This window comes from Ictalurus furcatus, chromosome 15, assembly GCF_023375685.1.
Source record: "Ictalurus furcatus strain D&B chromosome 15, Billie_1.0, whole genome shotgun sequence".
In the NCBI taxonomy this organism is placed as follows: domain Eukaryota; kingdom Metazoa; phylum Chordata; class Actinopteri; order Siluriformes; family Ictaluridae; genus Ictalurus; species Ictalurus furcatus.
The window spans coordinates 16,863,075-16,887,574 of NC_071269.1; the positions used below are offsets into that span (position 1 = coordinate 16,863,075).

At 37.7% G+C, this 24,500-nt stretch overlaps 1 protein-coding gene across 2 annotated transcripts in view; it reads left to right on the top strand.

Annotated features, from left to right (window-relative positions):
• The window catches only part of slc2a1a (solute carrier family 2 member 1a), a 35,140-nt gene extending 16,207 nt beyond the window's left edge, over positions 1-18,933 (top strand). Inside the window, exons 1-10 of one of the 2 annotated variants that reach the window (XM_053643698.1) lie at positions 1-82; positions 5,727-5,822; positions 13,541-13,701; positions 13,805-14,045; positions 14,180-14,342; positions 14,442-14,629; positions 15,031-15,135; positions 15,360-15,461; positions 16,143-16,346; positions 16,450-18,933. The exon at positions 1-82 is cut by the window's left edge and continues 459 nt beyond it. In XM_053643698.1, the coding sequence (XP_053499673.1) occupies positions 65-82; positions 5,727-5,822; positions 13,541-13,701; positions 13,805-14,045; positions 14,180-14,342; positions 14,442-14,629; positions 15,031-15,135; positions 15,360-15,461; positions 16,143-16,346; positions 16,450-16,650 (1,479 nt within the window). In that variant the 5' untranslated portion in view covers positions 1-64 and the 3' untranslated portion in view covers positions 16,651-18,933. The remainder of the gene's footprint in view (positions 83-5,726; positions 5,823-13,540; positions 13,702-13,804; positions 14,046-14,179; positions 14,343-14,441; positions 14,630-15,030; positions 15,136-15,359; positions 15,462-16,142; positions 16,347-16,449) is intronic. The other variant, XM_053643699.1, reaches the window with a different exon arrangement.
• Positions 18,934-24,500: the final 5,567 nt, after the last annotated feature.

A 24,500-nucleotide genomic window follows, 5' to 3' on the forward strand; every position in this document is an offset into this window, starting at 1 on the left:
TGATTTTACAAACAAGAGAAAGAAAAGGAACCCTCGGTAGTTTTTTCCTGATAAACTCCTCACGATGGACTCGAACAGAAAGGTAGGTTCATAGTAAAGTAATGTTTCTCTCAATGTAAGTGATGCATCCATCCAGGAACTGCACTTTCTGCACCCATCACCTTGTGTCAGTTAATGCCTGTCTGTTTATAACTAAAACCTACTACATCCTTGAACACGACAAATCACACTTAACTGTCATAATAATAATATATTAAAATAATAATAAATAAAATAAAATAAATAATAATAAAACATACCCACGGTTTAAAGTCATATGACTTTAAACATTACAGCTAATAGGTTTGTATACTTATCTTGGTTATAGACGAAATATTTTCCTATAATAGTCAATAATAGTCATAAACAAAACTTTGTTTTGCTGTCATAATACAAAGTAATAAAAACATTTAGTAAATGAAGTAATGTAGTAATAAACAGCATTAAATAAAATAGGGGGACTAGTTTGTAAAATATATAATCGTTTTTACATTTAAAATAATAATAATAATAATAATAATAATAATAATAATAATAATTATTATTATTATTATTATTATGTTATACTTGAATACACTCCTTATTTATATTCCTCTAATATGCCACCATCGTTTGTTTAGTTTCATAATTAGTATCTTATATGACATGAAACAGTTTGTAAATGTATTGGAGAAGACTACATCTCTAATCTGATATCAGTGACAGACAGTGACTTTGGTGTTTGTGACATACGCTAAAATGAATGCATCACACATGTGGGTGTTTATTGTCACAGATATTGTTTAACTTTGTAATAATTGAGAAGATAAGATTCCTACAAAATCTGAAAATATTTGGGGATATAACTGCAGAGCATCAGGATTAAGGCATTGTGAAATATGTGATAATGTACTTAGGCCTCTTCATATCCATCTGATGGACCAATTACAGTTTGTTTCACTTCAAAGCTATTAGCCTATGTAAACCAAACAAATATATATTTAAATGTATATTTAATAACATATTCTTTGCATATCTTAATATTCTGGTATCAGCAGTGACAGAGATTGGGCAGTTCATGATGGGAATCAGAATTTATACGGCACATCTTTGGGCCAAAATCACTGCAGCAACACTCAGTCTTGTTGCACATTTTCACATCATACATTTGCAATGTCAGTACAGTACTGCACTTCTACACTGACCCTGACTGCAACAAGCATGAGAATCTTTTTATAATCTCAGAATTTTCAAGACTTGTGTGCTTCCCAGAGATCTCAAATGGAATATTTGAGTTCACTTTGTCCTTAAGGACAACTCAAGAGGTGTGTGCTGCTCTAGATTGTTTGGGGGAGAGGAAAAGCAATGGTAGATTTCAAGGCTGCATATGTCTGTCCCAGAGAGACCAAACGGCCTTGGAGGCAGTACTTTTAGAGAGTGTGTGTGTGTGTGTGTCGGTGTGTCTGTGTGTGAGACCCCTCACCCCTCCTGATCATAAGCAGCTATTACAAAGAAACTGCATATTAGGGGCAGTGGTGGCTTGACAGTTAATGCTCTGGGTTACTGATCAGAAGGTTGAAGTTCAAGCCTGAGCACTGCCAAGCTGCTACTGTTGGGCCCTTGAGCAAGGCCCTTAACCTTCTCTGCTCCAGGGGTGGCATGATCATGGCAGATCCTGCGCTCTGACCCCAACCTCCTAACATTCTGGGATATGTGAAGAAAAAATTATTTCACTTTGCTGTAATGTATATGTGACCAATAAAGACTCATCATATGATCTCTATATGATCTTCTCTGAGGTATAGAGGTCACAGTGTCAGTGCCCTGTATAAAAACTGTACCAATTTTATCAGTGATTTAGTAACTGTAACATTCCAGTGATGTTTTTATTTGGGCAAAAAGGACCAGCGTGTAAAGGATCAGTGTTACTTGTGACACTTGTGTCTTCAAGTGTTTATTTGAAGAAAGCAGAAGCACACCTAAAAACAAAGATGCATTCAGATGCACTTACATAACACCATTTGTTTCATTTGTCATTTTTGGCCCAACCTGTGATTCTCTGACTGTTGACAACCATGGGGGAAAAAAATAGCCTTAGTTTGTCCTCAAGATGCCTGTCCAGAGGAAGGTGTGTGTGTAAATTAGCAGCAGGTTTAAGTAGACAGAAACAAGATTACAGTGCTATTAAAAGGCTGCTCAGCTCTGGAGGATACCACTGCTGTAGGCTTTCTGTAATGGACTCTATGCTGCCTTCATATTTCTCATTGGTCCAGTCCATATGTGTTACTCCTATTAATGAATGTTTTACTAAAGTCAAGGATTATTGCAGAATGTCACTCAGAATTGTTGTATTACCCTCCTGTCCTTTATGGAATTTATGGTATGGGTTTTGTGTGGGCCAGAATAACTAATTTCAGTGTTTACAAAAAATGTAACAATACTTTATATAGTTTGTCTAACATAAAGTTTAATATGATTGCTGTAATTGAATTAATTCAGTATTCATAATGTATTATAAATGTATTTATAATCAGAAGTTAGGTGGGATTTTTTTTGTCACTTATCAAGAAAGCGTATAATGGTTTTATTCGCATTTTAACTACAGGGTACACATACTTCATCAGAAGGCATATTATAATGTAATACAACAATACTGACTACAATGTTCTTTTGAAAAGATATTATAATCCCGTATGAATTCTGACATCGTGGTCATATATTAAAGCTTTGTAAAGGGTTATGAATTTAACTATGACTAGTTATGAGCAATTATACAGGATATTGCCAGGAGCATGTTATTATGTACTGTATGCTATATGACATGTTTCCAAAAATGAGTCATAGTGCTGGTACATGAGAATGACCAAATGAAATAAAAGGCTTTAAAATGACCAATTTACATTCCAACCTGTATGCACACCTGACATCAAGATAATCACCAAGCATTTGAAGATTATTTGGTGTCAGTTTTCATAATAATTATGTTGCTAGTAAGTTAGAAAAAGTTTTCTATGAACTCCGAAGAGATTGCCTGGGCTGCTGGTATCAGCTGCTAAGTAGTGAATAGAACATCTTAAATTTTTGCATATATTTTATATACTATAAGACTTATATTGCCACGAGGACTGATGACATGGAGAACATTGATTAGAGATTTCCAATCTTAATAATCCAACAGGCTATATTTAGACAGGAGTGTCATGGGGTGTAACCAAGTTGTCAGTGCTGTCAGTCACATCTGTGTTGGACACAATTTACTTGCCTTGAGTATGTTAAGCCCTCATCTTCAAAACATTGCATCAGGATCAGCCCGTATGTGTTATGTAAAGGCTTAGCATTGTCGGTGCAGGCCAGTGGGAGAATAATTAGTGTTTGCCTCAGCTGCTACGTACGTGCATGTTTGAGTTTAGCTGTTCCCGGATCCCAATAATAAGATTACATTTAGAGAGCCACAGGTTTGCCTCATTAACAGAGAAAGCCTTATTGATGAACATTACGCAATCTTGTTTGAAAGCAAGACTGACCTGAGTGCCCTGTATTATCTTCTGTAGCCATGACATTTTTGTGCTTAGTCATGCATTGTCAATCCGTTTCATTTCTACTGAACACATCAGATCTCAGAGCTGTTTTACGTTTTAAGCATTGCATAAATAAGTTAAAAGTCATTAGTATAGCATGCCATGAGAGTTAAACATAACAGGTGGTTAAGTCTATGGGCTGCTCTGAGGTTGGCTGAGAACTAGTCATCACTGCTGATTGGGTAGTATTGGAATATGAGGTTTTTTTCCCTGTAGGTTAGATACGCTACATAAGAGGCACAAAAACAAAACCTTCGAAAACATTTGATGTCCGGACTTTGGTGTCCTCATAGCTATTACAGCCATGGCTGTATATTAGCTGTGTGTTTCTTTTTTTAAACTACAGTATTATTGTAAATAAGAAGCTAAAAACGAAACACTGGACTCGAGTCCAGTTATGAATGAACTCGGACTTGTCACACACTCGGGTAAATTTGTACTCGAACTTGACATGGACTCGGACATTTTGGACTGGGAAAGTTTTCCGAGTACAGTCGAGTCAGCGTCATGTGTAACGTGAAAAGAAAGATAAAAAATAAATAACAACATAACAGTAAGATAACAATAAACTACTGAATGTCTCCCTTCCTGACCAGCGGCTTTTTGTGTGCGCATTTCAAGTGTGTGCGCAGAGAAAGCCCCTGGTCAGGTAGGGAGACATTCACTAATTTATTGTTCTCTTAATTTTATGTTATTTATTTTTTATCCGCCTCATCGTGCAAGTACCAAATTGAAGTTTCTTTAGCGGCTTATTTCGCTTGGACGGTCAAATAAATACGCACACATCATGTCAAAATGCAGGTCTGGCCACGTATTCATGCAAACACAGTCTTGTCATGTTTGAAGTGAATGTAAACAGTTGGGGGAAAATCGGAGGTGTGTCAATACAGTATATTGGATCTGTGCATTAGGTCTTAAAGTGACAGCAGTCTAATAAACCTGCTGCTGTCTGTGTCATTAATGTTAATCAAACTACAAATTTAAAGAGAAAATCACTCACTCACTCATTTGACTGAATAACTTTAGTAAGTTTAATAAGAATAACTGTATATGTCATACAGTGAAGTCTATTTTATTTTACATTTAATTGCTTTATTCAATTTCCATAGTATTTCTTACTTGAATACTACTGATAGACCTACCTGAGAAAACGCATCATTATTGGGAAATAAGATTGTAGTCATATCGCCCACCCCTAAACATTAGCATTTGGTGAACTCTACTCTGTACGCTCTCTCTCAGCCTATATAACTGTGGGGGAGAGACATCAAATAATTGAAATGTCAGCCCGAACTGAAGGACACAATATAGTGTGATACAATAACAAAACAGGTTTATTTGTATTTTCATACACTTGTAATATAATTAAAGTTCCACATATATCTCTATATCCCTTTTTTTCCTTGAAACCATTTTTTATAGGAAACTAGTTGAGGTGCTGATGACATAAAATAAAAAAATATTAAATGGCAAGATATAATAGTGGTATTTTGTTAAATTTATATTGCCATTGGTTTGTGAAGGTTAAAATATTCATTTAACTGCTCAGTGTTGAATTTACAATTGCAATTTCAAATCTTTTTTCAGTTTAATTACTCGGCCGGGCTCGACTCGGACTCGGTCATTAAGGACTCAGACTTGAGTCCAACTCGGCCCCTTTTGGACTTGGACTCGATTGGTTAAGGACTTGGTCTCGACTCGAACTTGACAAAGGTGGACTCGGACCCAACACTAGGGGACACATTGTAAATGAAAGGAGTGGATAATCACAAACTTTTTTTAATTGACTATCCTGTCTGAATTTAAATGTGTCTGGCACATTTAAGGACCCAGAAAAAAAATAAAGTCCATATTCATGCACACTTTTTCCCCCCTCATTGGTTTTTACCAAACTGTTGCTAATACTGTACATGGATTATGACTCATTGTTTCCAATGGAAATTCAGCTAAGAGATTAACTACACTCAATCCATTGGATATGTGCTTTGCTGTGCACAAACATGACTGTGTTGAAAGAATGTTCTGGCTTCTGTTGTGTGAAACCCTTTAAAACTGGTGAATGATTGAAATGCTTAATATGGTCATGTGTTTTGTATTAAAATACACCTTTCTTCCATTTTCTCTGTGCAGCATGTGACACCGCGGCTAATGGTGGCTGTTGGGACAGCAGTAATTGGCTCCTTACAGTTTGGCTATAACACAGGTGTTATTAATGCACCTCAGCTGGTAAGCACGGCCTATTTTCTTCAAACCTTCTGCAAAAGAAGTCCAAATCAAGGTAAAAAATAATTTTGTGGCTCCTGAGTGTGGCAAAACACAAGTCTTGGTCATGATCGGTGGATGGCGAGTTAGAATCCCAACGATGCAGCAGCCATCCGTGGCAGGGAGTAAAGGGAGCAAAATAGGCCATGATCCTCCATGGGCGGGAGGGATAGCATACTCTCCCTCTCCGTCAGTCACAGCAACACTAAACAATCGTGGTCATCTGTGGGCTCGTGTATGCAGAAGAGGGTAGATAGCACTTTCTTCTGAGTGTGTTGATGTGACGCAGCATGAGCAGCTGTTCCAAAATATGCTGTTGGCTAGCTTCACATGTTGCAGAGGAAGCACGTTAGCCTTTACCCTTCCCAGCTGAAAGCTGTCGTATGATAGAAAAGAGCTATTTTATTAGTGGGAATTGGCAGCTGACCAAATTGGGGAGAAAATGGCTGGAAATAAATGACAAAACCAGAGAGCATTTAATATTTGGTTATCTTAAAAATGTATAACTTAACAGTTATTGTAAGAATCTGGATACATTTTTTTTTTTTTAAATGTGTGCATAAAAGGTTTAAGCTTGAAATTGTCTTTTTCTATTGGCAGATACATTTGCTTATTTCAATGGTTTATGTGTAGATTGAATACAAATTATCTGCCAGCAGTTTAATACAATTTGAAGTGTTAATTTTGTCTGCTTTAATATGCCTACTGAACATGGTTGAAACTGGTGAGGTGAAACAGATGTCTTTGAGGAGACCTTCCAGGACTGAAACTGCACCCTCTAGTGTAGGCTGAATTTTAATTTCCTGTTAAAATAAGGCTATAATGATAGGCTTTAGCTGGTAGGCTATAAAGGTCTCTGAGGTCAGCCTGATGTACAGATAATATTGTGGGAACACACCAAAGACAAATTCACTATATGTATTTTATATTACATACCCTTTTGATAAAACACAGAATGTCATAACTCCAGTTAAAGGTCATAGAAATGGGGAAGATACACAATTCTGGTCAGATTTCGCTCAGTGTTGTTTAAAGGAAGATGAAAGAAAAGGTACAAATGTTATGAAATCTCTAAACCTAACATTAACCTCTTTTAATACAATCAAATAACTACAAGTGTGAGTCCATAATGGTCCTGGAAGAAAAAAATTATAAGGATGTCGAAGATCTCAAAGAAGGATAACTTTATTGCAGCATCTGCTGAGAGGCAGTCTGTAATTTCTTACAGTCCCCACTTTGATGCTCTTGGCCCAAAAGTGGCATCACATCCACCCCTTTATACAGATGACACTTTCCACATTGGGTAGGTGCCCAGTGGCAGTGAAGCCCTGCCTTAGGTTGTCCTCTCTGGCCACTGGAGAATCTTACCCATCATTGGGTCATCACCTCATGGACACTGGTTACTGATTCCTCCAATTAGTCAAAACTTTATCATAGGGTTTCTTTTATAATTTAGTACTATATAAACTGTTTCTTGGGTTAGGAAGAGAGGCATTCAAGAACCATCACAGCCAGCAGGAACATCCTATCATTGAATTATCTGCAATTTGGCATCTTAATAAAGAATACATACCACATAACATAATGCATTGGCAAACAATTAGGAAGATACATATGCAAGCAGCAGTTTTGAAGGTTATATCCCAAATTAAACCTGAAAAAGTTTTTGTCAGAATCTTGTCCTTCTCTTCAATACCTTGTTGTGCTTTCTATCTTTCTTTTACATCAATGACATTAGCATATTGTCTAGTTTTGGGTAACTCAAAATAAAATTCTGGGATATTTTCCACAAAACCTAGTTGTTCCTCTGGATTGAACGACCTTGTCTGTTGGGTACCATTTACATATTGAAAATAATCATTTCCTATAGACCATGTTGACTCTAGTCTAATATAAAATAAGGTGAAATTTAGCAGGCAAAGTGTCTGGCTACAATTGACAAGGATAGAGAAGTGACAGAGAAGAAGTGATCAAGAAGGGTCAAAGTTGCATATTGTTAAAAGCCTTTTTTTGTTTGATGAGAGATGAAACATAGGGCAGATGTGATGGTGTGAACGTCCTGTACCGTCTCTTCTTCTTCCCGTAGTCCCATATGTAGATAATCATCTGTTTGCTAAACCTGCAGCTCCACTAGGGCCTTCAGTTCATTCTTGCAGAGGTCTTGTGCACTAAACCTACTAGATATTCCCAGATTCTTCCAGATGACTCCAAGTACCCTCTCCACAAACCCCAATAACTTCTGCCTGAAGCTGGTCGCCCTGGGATGATTTGCTTATAGATCTTCTGTTAGGTGGTCCGTGGATTAGCTGGTTGCTACAGTACCATGATACCTCATTAATGTTGTTAGCAAGAGGTCTTCATACCTTCCTGTCACACACTCTCCCTGGCACCGTTCATACAAATCTGGAGACCACACTGTCAGATTCAATAGGACTGGAACATGGATCCATTGGACGTTGTTTTTTAGCACTCCGGGATAGGGTGTTGTCACCACACCTGATGAAGGAACTGGTTGCTCCGGTGCTCTTGCATCTTTACTGCTGTCAGGAGGGCTGCCATCATAATCATAGCCATATCTTTATTTCCTTTGGTTAGGAGATAATGAAAAACACATGCAAACAGAAAGAATTGCCCCCCGCCCCCTTTTTGTCCCACACAACATAGCACACAACACCTTCTAAACACACAGTAATAATCAATAAAACATTACAAAAACATACATTCACTTGCTTTTATATATGTGGCTATGTATGATTGCCACCTGAATTTTTCTATGGCTTTAACTGATCGATGTGGAACCATTTCTTCACAGGCTGTCTGTTTTTAGTCTTGTGACAGATCTGGAGTTTGTCCAGGGGCCTTCCACAAGGCATGTAGGACTCAAACAATACAAACTATAATATTGCGCGACCTGCGCAGTCACGCGAGGGGTTTAAATAGCCAACATAATTACTCTAAACATAAACACCTGGTTCAGATTAGGCTACACCCTCGCACATCAAGCCAATATCCAAACAGGAAGCGAACGAACCAAAACAAGAGTCACGTGTATAGTCTGAAGCTGCGCCGCAGTGCCATCTGCCGGCCGTGGCGTAACAGAACCCCCCTCCAAGGGCACCTCTCCCGGAGCGCCAACAACCCCCCTCCAACAGGGGTCCTGGGCCCCTGGGAAAGCTGTCTCTCGCTGCCATGGAAAACGAGGTGGCCTCCGTCGGGCAGCAGACTGGCAGAGCACCACCCCCAGTGGCACCGGAACGCTGGGCACCGCCCCCGGCTGCGCCGGAATGCTGGGTGCCACCCTCCGTGGTGCTGGAACGCTAGATGCCACCCCCGGCGGCACTGGACAGCAGGACAGCTTCCCCAGCCGGGCAAGGCAGCGGGACGGCCTCTTCGGCCGGGCAGGGCAGCGGGACGGCCTCCTTGGCTGGGCAGGGCAGCGGGACGGCCTCCTCGGCCGGGCAGGGCAGTGGGACAGCTTCTTCGGCGTGCAGGAGCTCCACAGCCGAGACCTCCCCGTAGGCCTCAGGCTGGAGCTCTGGTGTCACCATTGCCCCCCCCCCAAAAAAAAAGTTCTGGGCTAGCCTTCAGTTCCGGACTGGGCAGCGTGACTGGATCTTCAGCAGGGCAGAAAGCTGGAGCGCTGTTCGGTGCTACGGGACAGGGGCAAAGCACCTCCAGGTTGCAGAGTATCTGATCCATCTCCGCCTGCCACCGCTTCATCTGCAAATCTTCCTGCTGCCTCCTTAGCACAGCCTGGTAATCCTCCGGGCACGGGAAGTCCCAGTAGTGCCGGTAGCTTTGCTGGCTGCATGGCGTTGTATGATTCCCCTGCAGTGGGAAGCTCCAGGAGTTTGGGTAGCTTTGCTGGACGCTTGGCGCCGCATGGGTAGGCTTGCTGCAGCAGCCCTCGTTGCATTAGCTGGCGATCGATCTGAGCAAGTCTTTCGTCTCTCTTCCCAGAACGATCGGCCCCAACTTCTCGAACTCGGTGCTCATGCTGATCTGCTGCTTCCGCGTTCGTGGCGCAGTATTCTGTCACGGAACGGGACTGGAAGCGGATGCAGGTGCAGATCAAAGTCTTTATTAACAGCAAAAAAACGAACAACAAACACAAGTAACGAGGTCTACGTGGAACAGGACTAGCCGGATCAAACATGGGACAATAGTCTAGGCATTGCTTGAAAACAAAACAAGGAACCGAGACCGCTAGCATGCTATAGGCATTCGAACACTGATCTAGAGCTACACTCGTTAAACTCTACCGCCGTTACAAACTATAATACTGCGCGATCTGCGCAGTCACGCGAGGGATTTAAATAGCCAACATAATTACTCTAAACATAAACACCTGGTTCAGATTAGGCTACACCCTCGCACATCAAGCCAATATCCAAACAGGAAGCGAACGAACCAAAACAAGAGTCACGTGTATAGTCTGAAGCTGCGCCGCAGTGCCATCTGCCGGCCGTGGCGTAACAATCTACAAACTTGTACACGTCTGAATATTGCTCCACGTTTTTCAAAAAATCTTGTGGATTCTGTTTGGAGGGGTCAAATGTTCCAATATTCTTAATCACAGCTTCCAGTTGGTTTTGATTAAACCCTCTGACCATCGTAGAAGTCATTGGCCCCTAACCTTCTTTGCTATTAAGCATGGTAGTAATGGAGTGAAGTGGTGCCATGGGAAATCTAACTGTACTGTCAGTGTTGACTACTGCTAAATGATTGAGAATCTCTCTCCCAACCCTCATCAACAGCTTCCTGAAAACCTGAAACGCGGTTACAATGCATAGCACCCACAGATCTCTCACTGGTGTTTTTCTCAACTGTGCTATTATTTATCATAAACTGACAAGCAGCCTGTGCTTCATCCAGCTCATGGGACAGTGTTTCAACAGATGATCCAAGCATGCTATTATTAGTTTTAAGAAGTGCGATCTCATTCTGCGTTCTGATCTTTTCCTCTTTCCAGATCGTTTCACTCGTCTGGTACATTTTTTGTAGAAATTACCCTGTCACTGAGTCTAAAGTAAAAAGGCAAAAACCGCTTGAAGCACATTTGCAACTTTTCCTTTTTTATTTCTAGGCATTTTGGGATAATTGGCTTATCAGCAACTTTCTCTATCTCTTCATACATTCCCTGTGAGCCGTGCTTGGCCATGTATTTCACAATCAGCTCTTCCATTCTCAAAACCTTATTAATTTATGTACTGTAATTTAATAGCTATTCACTTACTGTTTCAATGACTACATGTTATATAGTTATTTTAAGATATCCGTTAGTCTATTAATTCACAGGTGCAGTACAGCTGATGTAAGCAAACAAAGCAGCCACACTCCATCGGGCCTTTCAAGTTCAAATACACTAACACGAACAGTTTTAAAATGTTACACTGCTACAGTACGTCGGGCAAAACCACACTTCTTCTGGTTTTTGTGTTTAAATTTCACAGAGCCACAGTGCGTCAGGCTCTCTACACTATAACGAGTTTTCAGTTACTTTAGAAACTATTTTGATATAATTCTGCCCCCACACTGCGTCGGGTTGATTCAGTTACGTTAGAATTTTAACGGAATTCTAACAATTCAACACCGAGTTTCAGTTACTTTAGAAACATATAAACTTAAGCACTTTGCTTCAGTTACTTTACAAACAACAATTCCACTACAGCTCTGCCACAACACTGCGTCGGGCTGATTCAGATCTTATAGAAATTTAAACAGAATTGTACAGAATAGGCTTAAGAACGCCTCCTGCTAATGCTGTATAAACTAAATTCTCTTCTGCTCTTTAAAGGTTATTTTCTAGATTTTTTCCCCTAACAAAAACACAGCACAAAAGAAGAAAAACACGTCTTCCTTACCTTTCCCAGTTTTTTTTCTTTTTTCGGGAATCCCTCGCTGGGTGGCTCGGCAATGTAAGAAAACATTATGAGGACATCGAAGACAAAGTACATGAAGCACTTTGGGTTCATCGGAGTCAAAGTGAACCCTACACAATATCAGCACAGACAATATATACCATGTTTCAAACCAGGTTTTCTGTATGTAATGTAAATGAAGTTTCACTCTTAATATAAAGTAAGGATAGTGTTTGATGTTTCCGTTTTCACAGTACTGATGTTGTTACAGGTGTGACCCCCCAAATGTTGATGTGATAGGATCGTCGAGACAGATGATAATTACAGTCACATAGCCCTTTGTTCAGGGATGTTCTTGATGTCCCACTGCCACTCCCATGCTATAACTGTGTGAATGTCACTTTAGGTGGTATTATACACATTTTGCTGAGACTGATATAAATTGTCCCTTTCATAATTCAGCCTTTTTGGGGAACAAGATTATCCTAACACATTTCGGGGTGGAATCTGCTGAGAGGTAGTCTGTAATTTCTTACAGTCCTGATTCTGTTTGGTCCCACCATAAACATAATAATGTTTATTATTATAAACATAATAATGTTTATTATTAAGACAAAATAAGTCTTCCCTTTCTAATCTCTCATAGAACAGTTGAATAGAAATAATCAGGTCTAGAGTGGATTGGTTTTACAATGATGCAAGACTTTCTCAGACTACTTCTGAGTTATCATGCCTTTTAACACTGCAGCAAATATATTCACCATGTTTGGTTAGTGTGGAGTCTGATTCCCTCTGCTGACACAATGATAAGAATGAGATTTTGACGATTCAAACCAGTCCCAATAGGTGTTCAAAAACGAACCCACTGGTTAATAATCTAATTAAAAAACCTCGAATCTGACATACAAACCATATATTCCAACCCAAAATTCTGACTTTATTTCTGCGTATGTATTTGCTACATACATTTTACCTGAAATGCATTACATTTTCAGCATTATCATGGCCCACATACAGAGATAGTAACATATGTATTTATCATTTGCTTTAAACCTCCAGCTTAATCGTTTTGATTATAAAACCTAAAGATAATTAATCTTATTCCATTGACTTGGAATAATTGACTTGGCAACACTGATCCCAGTTACAGAGTTTAGGTCAAATCATAATGTAGTGATTTTAAAGGCACTGGAACAGTGGAGCTAGGTTTAGGGCTATAACCAAACTGTGCACTTCTGTAACCTCACTAGATATACACTCACGGGCCACTTTAATAGGAACACCTGTACCCCTGCTAATTCATGGAATTATCCAATCAGGCAATGATGTGGCAGGAGCGAATTGCAAATATATCATGCAGATACAGGTTAAGAGCTCAAGAGCTTCAGTTCAATGAATCTGAATATTTGAAGATTGAAAGGTCTTTTTCTGCTCTTCAACTGTATTGCTTTGGGGAGCCTGCGCCCCCTGTAGCCCCAGATTCCTGTTTTTGGCTAACAGGAGTGCATGTAGTGCATTCTGAGGTGCTTATCATGGATGTAAACCATTACCATACCTTCCAGTCAGCTCAGACTCACATTTTTCCCCAGTTCTGATGTCTGTTGTGAACATTAACCGAAACACTTGCAATAACTGAAACACTTGACCTGTATCTGCATGATTTAATGCATTGCATTGCTGACACATGAATGGCTGATTGGATAATTAAATGAATGAGCAGGTGTAATAGAGTGGCCCGTGAGGTCTCATTACTTTCAGGTATCATTACTTTTAGTAGCTCCTGTGTTTAGATATGTTGTTCATCAATTTTCTCCACTGCAGATCATCCAGAGCTTCTACAATGATACGTGGCATAAACGGTATAACGAATTCATCCCTCCAACCTCCCTCACCAGTCTCTGGGCCATTTCTGTTGCCATTTTTTCTGTAGGAGGTATCTTCAGCTCTTTCACCGTAGGAATGTTTGTCAATCGTCTGGGCAGGTGAGATTTCAAAACCATATTTGAGGTTTACTGAAATCTTTTCTGTTCACTAGTACATCACTGGTACTGGTTCAGTACTCATCTCTCCTCTGTCTCTCTGTAGGAGGAACTCAATGCTTTTGGCTAATATCCTGGCATTTGTAGCAGCTGCTTTAATGGGCTTCTCTAAACTGGCTGCATCCTGGGAGATGCTGATCATTGGTCGGCTTGTTGTGGGTCTTTACTCTGGTCTGTCCACAGGCTTTGTACCCATGTATGTAGGTGAAATTGCACCGACGGCTTTACGTGGCGCACTGGGCACTCTGCATCAATTGGGTATTGTCATAGGCATCCTGATGGCACAGGTAATGTGAATGGCTTGTCATTAAACCACTCACTGTCACTGTATATTCACAAACTAGAGCAATTCTTACACAAAATAAGTGCTTCTGGTTACTCTATATCCAGTTTCTTTCATTGCTTCTGTCATTTTCTGCAGGTCTTTGGCATTGAGTCCATTATGGGAAACGCAACAATGTGGCCTTTCTTGCTGGGCTTCACCTTCGTCCCGGCCGTGATTCAGTGTGCCCTGCTGCCTTTCTGTCCTGAAAGCCCTCGTTTCCTGCTCATCAACCAAAATGAAGAGAACAAAGCCAAGACAGGTGACAGCTGCTTAAGCTGCTACACACTATCATTCAAACATACATGTAATCTAATGAAAATTTAGCTGTTTGTATGTACAAATGAAAATGTTCTGCTAGTTCTGAAGAAGCTTCGTGGCACTGAGGATGTTGGAGATGACATCCAGGAGATGAAGGAGGAGAGCAGGCAGATGATGAGGGAGAAAAAAGTGACGATCCTGGAATTGTTCCGGTCTCCACTTTACCGCCAGCCGCTCCTTGTCGCAGTCATGCTGCAGCTATCCCAGCAGTTCTCTGGCATCAATGCTGTGAGTTTACAGTGTGTAAAATCCAAAATCCGAAATCTGAAATCTGAAAGTTGCACAATTTTTTTTTTTTTGTAAAAATACACACAAAATGTATCACATACATTTTGTACAATATTCAGTATAATACAATACAGTGCAAAAATACAGTAAACAATATGGCATACAAATACTGTCAGCATTGTAAATGCACAAAGGGTGCAATAAACATTATTCATATTTATTTATTTATTTATTTTTCGCAATTACACTGACATTGTCATTGATTTATTGATTAACTTCTCATTCCCTAATTACTTATCTTTGCGGAAAAAAAACAAAACACTGGAATAAAGAGGCCGATATTCCCTGCCCTTTTACTTACCTGAGATGAACATAACCATGTTGATTTTACTGTGTTGTAGGTTTTTTACTACTCTACAAGTATTTTCATCACAGCAGGAGTGTCCCAGCCGGTCTATGCAACCATTGGTGCTGGAGTTGTGAACACTGTATTCACCATAGTGTCTGTAAGTTTCATGTGCATTTCCTATATACAGTAAACTACAGGTTTAATTGAAGACCTAACTGAAGTTTCATGTAGACTTTAGAGTTGACGATTGAGTTGGGGATGTTATTTCAATGTCACTGACTGCAGTGTGCTATCATAGCTTAATTAGCTGCGGTATGAAGGTGCACATACAACCTTTACCAGTGTGTGTCTTATTGGATGCAATGTCTCATACTTCTGCAGCTGTTTGTGGTGGAGCGAGCTGGACGAAGATCTTTGCACCTCATTGGGCTAATGGGAATGGCTGTGTCTGCTGTTTGCATGACCATTGCAATGGCACTGATTGTGAGTGCATAATTTTGGGCTTCTGTTTTGGTTAGGAGATTAATTTTCTATAACAGCAGCTCTGACAGCAGTGCCAGCTGCAAGTCACATAAATCACAGGTTTATATAAATATGCACAATCGAATACGTTATTGTTTCTATAGTAGCAGCTAAATCACAGTAACTTGTATAATGGATTAAAAACAACTTGTTATTTATGAAAGTAAAACATTTCATTGTTGATATGGTGAATATTTCTGTAAAGAGAGATACATTTAACATTTATTGAAGGATTCTCCAATGTCAGCTCTCTGTAAAAGTCAATAGGTTTTCTGCTATGGAAAAGTCTTCAGGAGAGGGGACTTTGTGTTTTTTCTTAAATGTAACTATAAACTAATAAAAAGTACAAGGTCTTGCTTTTTAATTAAAGAAAAATGCAGTCGTTCACAAATTTCTGAAAACACCTTAAGATGTGCTGTAATATGTTGTATTCTGTATTAGGTTAAAATTACTTTAGATATTTTGTAAATAACTTTTACAAGTAAAAGGTAACAGATTAACACAACATTAAAATTCACACACACACACACACACACACACACACACACACACACACACACACACTCTTGTTTCTGTAAGGAATGCCTTGAACAGTTTGAATGACTTTCCATGACTTGCCCATTTCCATCCATTCCTTTCTAGGAGACAGTCAAAGAACTTTCATATGTCAGCATCGTTGCCATCTTTGCATTCGTGGCCTTCTTTGAGATTGGACCTGGTCCTATCCCATGGTTTATCGTGGCTGAACTCTTTAGTCAAGGCCCCAGACCTGCTGCCATGGCTGTGGCCGGTTTCTCCAACTGGATGGCCAATTTCATAGTAGGAATGAGCTTCCCGTATGTGGAGGTATGGAAAAATGAACAGAATTATTCATATATGCTGGTTCTTTATGCTTGTACTGTATATTAGAGGCTTCAGAACTAACCATTTCTTTTGTTGTCTTGTTTAGCAACTGACAGGCTCGTACGTCTTCATCATCTTCACTGTGCTGTTGCTCATTTTCTTCGTCTTCACATACTTCAAGGTGCCCGAGACTAAGGGTCGGACGTTCGATGAGATCTCAGCAGGGTTTCGGCAGAATGCAGGCTCTGGAGCAGAGAAGTATGGCCCAAATGAACACAACATGCTGGGCACAGACTCACAGCTCTGATCCCTGTATTTTACTCCCATGCTGCCTCAGTGGCTCTCTATAAACCTCTGATAACATACTGTAGAGTGTGCTGCAACACCCACTTTCAGATAGATGTGTTTATCTATCGGCAAGATAGGAAGCCTGTGGCTGACTCCTGTTTGTGTTCTCTCTTTATTACTTAGAAGAATGAGAGTAGCTACTCTGTGGGCCACTTGTGATTATTATGAATTTTTTTTTTAACAATTGTGCTATCACTGTGTGATCACTGAACACTTGCATTGCCTGCTGAAAAAGATGTACACTTTGGATACACTACTGCATCACATTATTGTTTATTTACACTAGAGATGCACCGATACTAAATTTCTCAGCCAATATGATATAACCGATACCGATAGTGCTGCCTTTTATGCCTTCTTTTAAATTAATAATGATTCATTTAAAAAAATACATTAAAAAATTATTTAAAAGAAATCTGATGCAGATAAAAACTTTATTCTCTCCATTTCAGCAAGTTGTTTCATAGTAACTGGTCTCATAAACAGAAAACAAATTACTCAAATTAACATTAACACATGAACTAAATTCTGAAGATTAAAGTAAGATTTCTTAACTTATTGAATGTTATTAATTCATATTAACATTGACTGAATTCTAAAAATCCTCATGTTAGTCTCACATTCACTCACCTCAAACAAAAGCATTTATACTTCATAATTAAACATCAAACTGTTAATATATAAGATCAACTTTTTTATATATTAACATTAACTGGATATGAAATATAATACTCTACAAATATATATTCTGTGCAATATATACTACATTTTTGTCAAACCATCTTCATTGAAATCTTTCAACGGTGTACTGGCCCTTTAATTCAGCGCGAGGGCGACGGGGCAGCGGGAAACTTCTGCGGCATAAAATTTACTTCCGGTGTAAAATTTTAGCGGTGCAGAGATTACAGACATTACAAACTGCAGTTTTGTCATCATTCCACACAAGAAACATATTTACACGTAGCACGAAATCGATGTGTTTTCCCGCCCTCTTTTGATTGACAGGATATAATTGGCCCTGATCGTATGTTTTTAAACTATCGGCCGATAGCCGATAGCGGGAAAAACAGCCTTTATTGGCCGATACCGATTATCAGCCGATACGGTACACCATTCATTCCACCTGAATAATGTCAGAATGTCTCTGGATCAGAAGCCTATCCCAGGAATACTGGGTCCATGTTGAGAATACATCCTCGATGGGACTCCAGTCTATCTCAAGGCATGATGCACACACCTTCACACACTCTTTCACAGCTAGGGGTAATTTTGCATAGCCAATACACCTACCAACAGGTTTTGGGAGATTCCGCTTTCTAGCCATTTTTACTCATTTCACATTTGAATTTTTGTTATTGTACTGGCAGATACATTTTCTTGTTTCTAGAAATAAATGCATGAAGTAAGCAACATTTTGAAATTGGTAAGAAATTTATTGAAGTAGCCTTAATAATAATATCATATTTTATATACTGTATACCATAAATACATACATGCAGTGCCCTTCATTAATATTGGCACTCTTGGTAAATATGAGCACAGAAGGTAGTGAAAATTTTTCTTTATTGTAAAAATTCACAAATATACTCTGCTCTCACGGATATCAAACAATTGCAAACAACTTCTTTTAATTATTGCCCTGATGGTGGAAATGGGCATTTTCAATGTTTGTGCTATTTTCTTATAGCCACTTCCCATTTTGTGATGCTCAACAACCTTTTGCCGCACATCACAGCTATATTCCTTGGTCTTACCCATTGTTATGAATGACTAAGGGAATTTGGCCTATGTATTACCTCATATGTATACCCATGTGAAACAGGAAGTCATGGTTGAACAATTTCCTGTTCCTAGTCACCCAGGTGTACAAAAATAAATGTAAAATATCAATGGGAATATACTTCAAATTAATTTTTCTCTTATGAATTCATACAGGTGCCAATAATTGATGCACACCTATATTTAACAAAGTTTTTTTTATTATTATTATTTTTTTATAAACCTGTGTTGTGTTTGCAATTGTTTGATATCCATGAGAGCAGAGTATTTCTGTGAATTGTTTGAACAAAAGATCCAAAGGTTAAATAATTAAAAAAAAAAAAATCACAGCCTTCTTTGCTCATATTTACCAAGGGTGCCAATAGTAGTGGAGTACACTGTACATACAGACATGCATACATTTACACACTGTTCCTGTTTCCATCAGACCAAATAATTTAATTGATTTATTGATTTATTGCTCAGGATGTTTTTGTGGACATAATACAATATATATATATATATATATATATATATATATATATATATATATATATATATATATATATATATATATATATATATACACGTGTGTGTGTGTGTGTGTGTGTGTTGGGAATTTAGCCCAATCCCAGAAATGTCTGTAGCATTTCATATTTCATGGGTGTAAATTTAAAATCACAACTTACTGTCGTTTTAATTACTTTTTCCTGACAGTAGCCTGAGGTGCAGTAGAGAATAAATTATACCAGCCAGGTAACTGTAAACGTCCCCAAAAATAGACATTTTGGATTTGACCCATCAGTATACAGTAACTAGTTTTGTCAGAGAATCATACTACCACACTTATACAAGTTAAAACATGATGTACCTTGAAACCTGATTTATTCATAAGGAAGCTATTACAAAATATCTAGCAATTAATGTTTTATATCACTTCACCCCTCTTTCATCATATGTTGTATAAAGTGCAGGCAATTTTCCTCTGCTACAATGTAACTGAGAATATTTCTCAAACATGCTGCTTTAACCTCTAACACACTGAGCTTCACCCAATCTATGAATTCCTTTTGCATTTGTTGAATTCCGATCAAGCAGAATGATGCCGTCTTGGACATGGAAGCAATACTTAATGAATGTATATTGTCACATTATGTGACATGATACTTGAAAGCACTCTGTACATTTGGTAAACCTTATGACAAGGTTAAAGATGGGTTCTAAATGCTACACATATACACAAGCCACTTAGAAGCTGAAGAGTCTTCCTTTGCTTTTGCTTTGCATTTTTATTTTTGACTCATTTGAACCAGGCACCATTTGCCCCAATGTGTATTTCATTTTACTGTAATTTGATTGTGTATGTTATAAGTCTTTCCCCCCCAGACTTGTGTATTCAGAAGAATAACTCCGTAATTGTTGCACACATTTAATACACAAAATATATCATCATATACTTCTATATACAGTATATATTTGATTAGAAATGTGCATTTATTACATGTGATATAATTGTTTATTTATTGCACATTAGTCGTCATCACTGTATGTATTATGCATCTATAGATGTTCAAACACAACCTTGTGTTTGATGGTATGTGTTTTCATATTTTAAATAAACATTTCATATTTATTTTTGGACTTTTTTATGTGTTTTGACTATTGACATTACCCTACCACAGTCTTAGAATATTCTGCACAAAGCATCAAATATACAGTACTGTTAAAACAGAGTGCTTAAAGAAATGATTATTAAAAATGAAAATAAGCACACTAAATACTGTATATATACAGCATATTGAAGGATATTGGGGCAGGTTTATGAAGTTTAACGTGCCTATATACAGTATGTATACCACTCTCCTGATAGCTCATCGTTTTTGTAAATTAGAAATTTGGAATTGAAATCAATAAAATAAAAATTTTAAACAGTGTAATGTCTATCATATTTTCTGTTAGATCATGTATTACATATAACATGTAACATTAAAGTTCCTTTAACACACATTGTTTACAACAATACTATAAGTAATGTTAAAACTTGTATCAAATTGATATTGTTTTTAATTATTTACCTGATAAGTTAAATTAAGAAGATATGAATTAAGCAATGTATAATCTGTCATAAATATGAACACAATGGATTAATTAACATCTGGAAATTCTGGTATATTGGGACATCAGGTAAATTGAGATAGTTATTTATACATATATTTATGATTGGTATGTAGTACATGTATAACAAAATATGCAAACTTAGTTCATATCATGTTTACAATTTAATAATTTTCTAAAACCTTGTTAGTGTTATAGCTGTATGAAATACAATACAGAATGTTACATAGGCCAACAACTTTATATGAATGAGTATGCTACACATAAATAATATTTGAAACATGTCACTGAAGATGATCGTAAAGGCCTGAACCAATGAAAATATGTGTCCCAAATGGCCAAACATTAATAATAGTTTTCAGCCTTGACAAAAGGGTAAGCATGCTTTTAAATAATACAATATAAACATTTCTTCTGGCACCCTGTCCAGGGTGTACTCTGCCTTGTGCTCGATGCTCCCTGGGATAGGCTCCAGGTTCCCCCGCGACCCTGAAAAGGAGTAAGCCGTTGAAGATGGATGGATGGATGGATAAACATTTTTTTTTTTTTTACACGTAGATAGTTAACACCTTGAGGATTTCAGAAAAGTGTCATGTGCTCAGGTATATTGTTTTAGTAATAACAAAAAAGTGGAAATTCAAAAACTGTCCCAATATATCTCAATCTGCAGTACTGTTGGTGGAGTCCAAATGAAGTGATTATCAATATTTAACATGCAGTAATTTAGTTTACTCAAACACTAATTTTTAGGCTATGGAGGAATAACCATTATTTAATTCAGGAGTTTTTAGTTAACATCAAAACAAACATGAAAGTTTCTTATGTTATTAATGTTAAATTTTAAGGATTGATAATATTAATGAGGATCTGAATTGAATAATGTCAGTTTATTGAAAATGAATGTAAAGTGTTACTCACATTTCTTATATAATCATTTGGTAGGTAGGTTAGTAATGTTTGCACTCAAAACTATCCAGAGAATGGCAGTCATATTTTTCACCATTAGGGGGCATTATTACTCTCTATAAATCCATAACTTATCCCATCAGAGTACAAGCAAATGCACAACATTGTGATTGAAGAAGAGAAAAAATATATATAAGAAAAAGTTATGATGATATGTTGTGTCAAGTTTATTCATATTTGACTTTTTTTTTAAACTATGCATGCATCCAAAGCTGTCCTTAATGCCAAAATAAAGGAACAATTCTCCTAAAATAGCATGAAGGATTAGAACCAGAGGCCAACTGGTAGTGGAATAATAGATAGAAAGGTTTCACAGATGAAAGTAGGATTCAGTATTGATGCAGGGGAGCTTCATGGTATTTCCAGTCACACGAGGCCCTTCAGTTATTTCTTCTGATGATCACAGACCTGAGACTATGGCACAGTCATCAGAATAATAAAGACACTCCAAACTTGCGCACGTGAAGCTAAGGCTTAACTAGACATCTGTGAACTCTAGTATGTCTGATGTAAAACAGCACACAGTTCAATCACCTTGCTCAACAGTCAATTACTTTCTTGAACACTGATCCCTTCTACACTAAGGCTTTATACAGATGAAAAGCTCAAGTACGCTTGATGCCTACTAGGCATCAAAGGATCAAAGTCTGATTTGAAGTCGACAGATGAAAAAGAGAAGAGAGCTGTCTGTGGCCTCTTTTTCCTTTGCTTGAATACATATAGTTATATGCAAAAGTTTGGGCACCCCTAGCCAAACGGCATATTTTCAGTGGTGGCTGGTGGTGATATTAGATAGGATGGGCTAAAATATAATCTCTAACAACAGTGTGACAATTGTGGATCTTTTGCTTTGGGGTTGTATGGCAGCCAGTGGTAGGAAACATTGCACAGGTAGATGTAAGTAAAAGGGATTCCAGTAAACATCGGCAAATTCTAGAAACAAATGTGACACAGTCAGTTAAGAAACTAAAGGTGAAAACACAGGTCAAAGATCTATAACATACCCACCATGAACTTCTTCAAGAAATGGAAGCTGAAGCATTTGGAATGGCCCTCATAGCCTGCTGATTTGAACATATGTGGGTCGGTCTAAAACATGCCATGCATGCAAGATGGTCCAAGAATATCTCAGAATTACATGCATTTTCCAAGAAATAGTGGGTGAATATTCTTTAAAAACAAATAAATAGACCCCTGGCTAGCTACAAAAAGTGTTTGTAAGCTGTGATGAGGGTGTTACTAAATACTGAGCTAAAAGGGTGTCGGACCTTTTTGCACATAGTACATTTATACTTTTTTATTTTCATCAAATATAACTTAACTGTGCATTAACATTTGCAGAAAAAAAGTTATTTTTTATAGTTTGCTACAAAGATTATGTAAATTTCATTAAAAAAATAATGGAAAAAATAATTATTTATCCAGGGTTTTTATCCATTACTTGCCCAAACTTTTGCATACAACTGTATGTGGGAACTATATTCATTTAGAAGCTAGATCACCACTTCCAAGACCGCTTCCAATGACCAGGCAATGCCACTGATGCCCTCCTGAAACACTGTTATGATTAACATTATGAGAACAACATTTTGATTTGTCAGTCGGTATTGTATAACTTTCTGTAACAGCAGGTCTGACAATAGTTTAGGCTGCAAGGTTTATAATAATAATGAGCTTGTTCTTATACATTATGCTTTCTATCTAGTAACAGGGACTTTTATGGCAGATGCTTGACATTAGTAGATTATAATCAGATTAACCATGTGTAATGCTTTAAAAAAATATGTATGAAAGTTAGTTTAAACTACATAGGAACAGTGTTGGCAAATCATTTGATAAGGTATTATTCTGAATAATGCTAGAGTATTCCTTTAACTCTTTTGGAAAAGCAATTATAAGAGCTAGCCATGGCACTAATGATGGATGAGACAAGCAGAGAAGTGTGGTGAGTCCTTTCAAGTTCTCTAAAATTTGCCCCCTTTGAGTGTTTCAGCTGGAGAATACTTGACCTATATTTCCGAGAATGCTCCTCAGACTGGTCTTCATGGCTCTACACAGTTCTGATGATCATCTATCAGCTCAGATGATCACTGATGAAAAGGGCTTCATTAGCATTATATCCCTGTAATTAAACTGCAGAGGGATAGAAAGAGGAAGCTGTGGCACTTTTGAAGTGAGAGGATTGTGCATTCACTGGAAACTCACATATACATACATATATACAAAAACACACACACACACACACACACACACACACACACACACATATACATATATATATGATACATACATACATATATATATATATATATATATATATATATATATATATATATATATATATATATATATATATATAATACATTTCCTTAATATATATCCTTGCAGTTTTTGGTAATAATAATACATGCCTATGTTTACACAAGGAAAATAAAGGTACAGCAGATTAGCTCTGAGCAGTCCTCTAGTAAAAAAAACAAAACTGCTCTAGTTCTTCTTTATTTGGACAATGATAGGATCCTACTTTTATGTGAACTAAAAAAAAAATATCTTTGGTTATTTAGATTTTGGTTAGTGTTAGATTTAATTCTATGCTTAGCATTAATTTGCAACATTTGCAATTATGTAAGCTGAAGGTCCTCACAAGGATAGTAAGACAAACGTGTGCTTAAATATTTGATGCTGTTTTAATATTCACAGCACAGAAAGGGAACAGACTGTCCTCTCTAGGCTGAATTCCAGCACGAAAAAAAAAAATCAAATCACAGAGTTTATATTAAAGAATGACAATATAATATAAAAGAGACATCTGTTAATATTCATCAGTACTTCCTGGAACTGCTTGAATTTCTGATCCAAGCTGGACAACAGTCTATGTATTTAAACATTTCTGAAAGGTCATAATAAATACCATTATATACCAAATTAATATTAATATTAGAGATATACTGATGTATCGGCTGATAATCG